The 6,856-nt window shown below is 40.8% G+C and overlaps 1 protein-coding gene across 2 annotated transcripts in view; it reads right to left on the bottom strand.

Annotated features, from left to right (window-relative positions):
* Window positions 1-6,641, bottom strand: part of bmp2k (BMP2 inducible kinase) — a 45,041-nt gene extending 38,400 nt beyond the window's left edge. The window contains exon 1 of one of the 2 annotated variants that reach the window (XM_032514917.1): window positions 5,667-6,641. In XM_032514917.1, coding sequence (XP_032370808.1) covers window positions 5,667-5,811 — 145 coding nt within the window. In that variant the 5' untranslated portion in view covers window positions 5,812-6,641. The remainder of the gene's footprint in view (window positions 1-5,666) is intronic. The other variant, XM_032514916.1, reaches the window with a different exon arrangement.
* Between the last annotated feature and the right edge of the window lie 215 nt (window positions 6,642-6,856).

The following is a 6,856-nucleotide window of genomic DNA, read 5'->3' as shown; positions in this document are numbered from 1 at the left end:
CTACTACTACTACTACTACTACTACTCCTCCTCAATATTTTATTAAAATCCCGCAAGGAGAAATTACAATGTTTTCACGCCGTTATTACACACAGGCCTGAATTACACACACACACATGCTCAGGTTCTATACATGCACTATATGGAGAGATGTCAGAGTGAGGGGGCTGCCCATTGAAAGGCGCCCCGAGCAGTTGGGGGTTTGGCGAATTGCTCAAGAGCACATTGGCAGTCCCCAGGAGGTGAACTGGCACCTCTCCAGCTACCAGTTCACCACCATACTTTGGTCCACAGGGACTGCCCCCCTCCTCCCCAGAACACAGTTTGTAAGGCCGTTTATTCGTCTTAACCAGGGCAAAGTTAAAGAGGACCCTTCAACATCGCAAACGATTTTCATTTCATTTTAACTAAACTGTGTCCGACCCAAAAAGCTAATATCTGTAGATATGTACAGTATATCTACTTAACATTTGGTTTTATTTCATTTCATTTATTGGAATCTAAATAACAAAGCAAACACTGCAAAAGAAATCCACAACAAAAGTCCTTATCAGATGTACTTGTTTCAAGTGGCACTGTACATTTGAAAGGACAAAACTGCCAACCATAAAAGTTGAACCTAGTTTGCAAGGTTGTTTATTAGTCTTAACCAGAGCAAAGTTAAAGAGGACCCTCCAACATCTCCGAGCGCTTCATTTCATTTTATCTAAACTGTGTCCGACCCAAAAGCTAATATCTGTAGATAGCTACAGTATATTTACTTAACATTTGGTTTAGCTTTCATTTATTGTAATCTCTATAGCAAAAGCAAACACCGCAAAAGAAATCCACAACAAAGACCTTATCAAATGTACTTGTTTCAAGTGGCACTGCACTTGCATCAATACAATTATATTTTGTAAATTTCTAGTCAGGAGGCCAAAAACTTGTTTGTTTGAATGCATGGCGTTTGTCCAGATCACAAGTGACAAAGGGCAAGGTGAAAGAGTTTCAGGTTCACTGTGAACTTAGCAGCTATTTGCATGGAAACAGTGTTTGTGTTTCTCGTGTTTACATGATTTGTGGCTTGTCATGGCCAGGGAGTCCCTGCAACCAAGGCCAAAAGTCTTACACTCACAGAGTGCCTTTATAAACCCCAGTGTAAACACTTCAAGATTCTGCTGACAGCAAGCAAAGTCAGCATGTTCAGAGATAAAGTTTTGTTTGGTGACAGGCGTGTGTCACTTAAAATGCACAGAGAATACTCAGTGGACCAGTCAGCTGAGAGTCAAGCTTTCTGTGAAGAAGGTTAGAATGACGCATGAATAGACACCAGGAACCACTACGAAGCACAACGTCTGCAGCTTTCTGATGCTTAGAAGATGGATTTGACCCTAATTAGAGGAGACAGTGATATATTATAACCTTGCTTGTAAAACCTCAAACATAGGAAGTGAAACTACTGAGCCAAGGTCTTCCTGTTAATTAGAAAGAGGCACTGACATTGTAACATGAATTTACCAACACATGTGAATGTTTGCCTTGTACCTACAGTGAGAGGCAGGTACAGCGGTCATGTGACATGGTCATGGTCTGATGAATAAATAACTCTGTTAAGCTGACCACAAGACATGTTCCAGAAGCAGTTATCTGTTGAATTGCTTAGCGGCTGTTTCAGCAAATAGCTTGATTAAATATTCCGATTGCAGGTGCAGAACATTTTGTCTGCCTTCTTACAAACAGTGACTTCAAGCATCATAAATAAAACCAAAAACAGAGGTGTATCTACCAGAAAAACTGGCCTCTTTTTCTGGAATAAAAGGAAGTGGAACTGATAAAGAAGTGAAGGGTCAGTCAACCAACATGAACGCTTAGTTATCAATTCATTATTACACCAAGCTATAACTCATGTAGTCGAATACAACAGTCATGCAATAAATCCTACATTTATAAAGGTTATATTTTTAGCTTCTGTTGAATCTGTTAGGTGTTGATTAAACAGGTCATTTTCCGAAAGTGTTGTTGAATTATATGGCGATATTCTGACAATTGTTGCCCAGCCCATTTATATCAATGTGGCTATGCTAGATAACAGACACACATCTCTTCCTTAAGGCAATGCAGTAAAACAGCACTGCAAACTACATCCTCCAAATTGATCACAAAGTTGACTCAGTACCTCTCCAAAACAGTTTCAACAAAAACGTATAATAATTCAATTCAATTTCAATTCAATTTTATTTATAGTATCAATTCATAACAAGAGTTATCTCAAGACACTTTACAGATAGAATAGGTCTAGACCACACTCCAGAGTTTACAAGGACCCAACAGTTCTAGTAGTTTCCTCCAGAGCAAGCAATTATAAACTAGACATTATAACCTTCATAATGATGTATTGCAGGACTGTTGTGTGAGACTGCATTAGTTATAGTAAGGTGTACCTAATAAACCGCCAACTGAGTGCAAGTGAAAAGGAATGACGGCTGTGAGAGAGAGAAAAAAAAAAAAGAATGTACTATCCATTCTAAAACTTAAAAACATATTCAAAAAGACAACAGTAAGCACACATTTCCCAAACTTACAGGCCCTGACGTGGAACCCCAAACGATAAGCGTTAGCGGAGAAAAGGACGACATGCTCACAGATGCATCCTGTTCCTACATGTCATTTCTGTGTTCCTCTTGGAGACAGCAGCAGATAGAGCTCAAGAGAAACCACAGAGGCTAGGGGGGAGTGGAGGGAAATGACTATGTTCCTACTCAATGTAGGAACTGTCTAGCTTTGCAGATATGTCACTGGGGGGAAAAATGCCAACCACGTGGCATCAATTGAACTTTTGAGCTTAACATAAGTCTCATTTTGAATATATTAGGGCAAGATGGTGTTTTGAAAAAAAGATACCAGATCATTCAAACACGTTTTCATCAGTTTCTCTACTACAGAAATCTATGGTTGTGTGTTTGGCTCTGAGTGAATCTCATGCTTTTCATTAAACTGGCACAGCTGCCAGATAATAGTTAAACACCAGTCATAAGTGACCCAGAGCCACACACTGTCCAGCAGCTGGTCTAATCAGCATACTGATGAACCTCCCTAGATGTCCTTTATGAAAAGATGGAGGATACTAAATGGCACAATTTGCCTTATCTGGTACAATCAAGAAGACAGGAAGAAATAGATCAATATGAGCATCAGTTTAAATTGTGGCTTTGCCTTGTCTGATTTTAGCACGCACAACTTTTTGATGAGAAAGAACTGTTATCATGACAGCCTGGGTCTCACTTTACACAGAAAACCCCACGTTATGGCAGAATTCTGCAGTTGGTTCAAATTTTGCTAACAATCTGCAATGTGCATCGGAGTTTAAATGTCATTGTTCTCATGTGGACAAAATTAAATAATAGATTGCACTAAATGAATAACACTTGAAATTTTAAATCCAATCTTGTGATCATGCCTGGTGTTTTCTGGGCCACAATGGCAGGTAAATCCCAAAATTAATCTTTACACTGCAGTTTTCTAGCATTGTAGGTCTTTAAAAAGAACAGGACTTCCAAATGATGGTTACCTGCCAAGTGGTTCCGGCCACAAACCCCACAAACCTCAGTGAAGAATTAGCAGCAGTTGGTTGGTGGTTGGAGGTCCTGTTGCTGAATGGGCAGCACATGATGGGACCCACCACTGACAGAAAAAATAAAGTTCTCAGCTCCCTATACTAAAGCATCCTCAAGCTACATATGTAAGTGTGCATTAACAACATGAATTTCAAGTGAAACAGTGGAAGCAATTCATTTATGTACTATGGTTACTGTCAGAGTAGCTTTTTCCTTTTCTGGAGTTTTTTTTTTTATTTGAGTGAATTTGAGTTAAGTTTCAATTGAAAAATCCCAGCCAGTTGAGTGCATATGCTGTCCACCCATAAAATAAAATGGGTAACTTATATTTCTATACTAAATCACTGAAGAAAAGACTAATGCACTTTTTTTATGTATTACTTAGACCTGTATTCTGTCCTTTCTGCCTTTTGATGCTGTAAATATCACATGTTTTTGCTTCTGATAAGCATTATGTTTCACTCTGAATAAGCTTCCAAATAACTATTTACTTGAACAGAATTTACAGCTAGCACTTTTACTCCAACCCAATGAAGAGCAACATTTTGCTTTTGGTGTCTGACTTCAACGTGCTGTCAATTTCTAAATGCAGCACACACTAAGTCAAATGAAATATACAACTATATGATTAACTGTGCAGCCCAGGCATGCACAGACACCCGGCTCTTACCTTGGAACAGAATAATGAGCAAAGGTCACAATGTAACCGTGTGCTCTAGCAAAACCAGTCACAGCCACTTCACATGATTATATGATGACACAGACTCATGACTGCTTGCAGGAAGGGTTGCATGTGTGTGTGTGTGTGTGTGTGTGTGTGTGTGTGTGTGTGTGTGTGTGTGTGTGTGTTTATTTCATTTTTCTGAGTCAGTGAGATCAGTTTTGCAGTTTGACTCAACAGCATCTTTACAGTGCTGAGTTACTTGAGTAGACACAGTAACTAAACCTCTAATTTATTGTAATACATTTGTGAATACTGATTGTTATTATTTTGACTAGCCTTTTCCAGTAATAGCATACAAACAAGAGCATACAAATATGACTTTCCTGTGAAGAAAAGACCCTGTGATGTTTTTAATAAATACACAGATGAGCACTAAACCATTTGTGAAAGATCAGCTGTTTTGAGAACCCTTTTTTTCTTTGATTCCGCACTTCCTCATTCTCTGCCTGTACATAGAGGAGTCTCTCACTTCAACAGATTTGAATACAGGGTTTTGTGCCATTAAGGAAATGTCTTACGTTTCCAAGAAGACTGTTGACATCCTCAGGAGCTGTATTGGGTAGGCACAGCCATTGCATAAGACATCCTTTATGTGTTTATCCAGCAAGCACTGTTGTTACTTGTTTTGAAATGGTATGCAATCTAATCAACTTAGCTTAGGTTCACACAAAACTGTATAACTGGCAGAGTGTCTCTCTGCCAGTCTATGGAGAACTTAGTCTGTTCATTTTTACAGCTGCAAAGAGAGTACAACTTTTCATATTTCCATTAAAAAAAGTCCTCATTGTACAAAATCAAACTGCAAAAGAACTTGCGAGAACATGTTTAAGTGTTTTTTTTTGTTTTAATGGTAGGATCTTTACATGCTGTATGTTGACACAGGAGGCTTGAACCGTTGTTACCCTGGGGGCAACCCCCCCCCCCCCCCCCCCCCCCCCCCAAATGGAGAAGCCGGATGTAAACTACAGCTGTATGGGGAAAAGTTACTTTTTAAATCCAGATATGGACCAAATCCCTGGTGCCAAACTTTAAATACCAAAGCGTTCATAGCCTGGAAGAGAAGAGTGACCTATTTTAATAAATCTGCATGTAATTTCTAGGGGGGAAATAAGCAGATGTGCAGATGTTTAGTGGGGGAAAACTGAACTTTTACAGTGGAGTGTAAACGAATTACCAACCCATAAAAGGAACAAAGCTGGAGGAGTTGCTTCACTGCTTGTGTCTGTGTGTCAGTTATTCTCTCCAAACAGAAGATGACGGGTGTGTCCCAGAACATCTTGTGTTGCTTAATGTGAAAACATTTTAACTGAACGAACACTCTAATGTAAATCTTCTACTGTACATACCCTCTGCAATTAGCTCATCCACGGTGACTTGATAGCGGCCGACGGCAAACACTTTCCCGAAGTAGCTGCTGACTCCGGAGCTGGAGCCGGACGCCCCTCCGAGCCCACCGCTCTCGGACTTTGGCATTCTGGAAAACTTCTTCATCCTTTACTTTCTCTGTCAGTCAGACCACCAAATGCAACCCCTATTTCGTTCCTCGACTAACCACACAGTCCAATTTAACTCGGTTGTGTCCAACGTCCCTATCTACTTATATGTAGTCTTTTCTTCTCCTGCATGCTCCGCGTCTTGTTCTTCTGGAAGGACTATTAGATGTCGGATGATACGACATGAAAGTACAGTTAATATACGGGCGTCACGGTCGTATGATACAACCACGTCGGTTTCCAAAAACTAGCACCGGTGACAGTATCCACTCACGATTGTCCAAAAAACAAACTATATGTTCGTTAGCTAATGTGGCACATTGCTGTAGCTGGCTGCAACCGTTGCTAGCATAAACTCAGCGGTGTGCAGTAAGGACGCTCCGCCAACAATGAGAAGAGGGCAGGGGAGCGGCGCAACAATGCAGTTGGCACCGGTGTCGATAACACCTCCCGGGAATATATCCAGCCTTCCAAAATTAGCCCCGGCGCCGTTATCTTGACACACCTCGACTTGTTCACTTCACTCGGGCGAAGAGGCTAACGTTAGTTTGCTCACTAGCTGCGGGAATTAGCGGCTAACGTGCTTCGCTAGCAGCTACAGCGATTCCTCCACAAGCCGAGCCACCCCGAGTCCAAGTGGGCTAACAAAGTAGGCGGCCAAGAACCTCACACGCTCGCTTTAGTATTCCTCCCTGCGAAGACGTTTTCGTGAGGTACACCTGTGTCATCTCCATTCACCTCAGTGTCATTTTCAGTTGAGCTTCGCTTACGTTAAACTTCTCGTGACTCCCCAACGGTAGGCTACAAAATAAGTGGGTGGTTTGTTATTTACCCAATAAGAGTCACAACCTAACCTGGCGTGGCCCCGCCCCTCCTATTGTTATGATTGGTGTAGCTAAGTGAAGAAAGTATGGAAGCTCATTATTGTCAAAAAAGAGAGAAAATGGATGAATGAAGTTCTGTACAAATCAAAGCAAATACATGTCAAAATAATGAGACATTATACCTTTGTTAATACAGACTATGCCAAGTTTATGTTCGCA

Source organism: Etheostoma spectabile, chromosome 5 (genome assembly GCF_008692095.1).
Source record: "Etheostoma spectabile isolate EspeVRDwgs_2016 chromosome 5, UIUC_Espe_1.0, whole genome shotgun sequence".
NCBI classification, from domain to species: Eukaryota; Metazoa; Chordata; class Actinopteri; order Perciformes; family Percidae; genus Etheostoma; species Etheostoma spectabile.
This window is presented reverse-complemented; position numbering and strand designations above follow the sequence as displayed.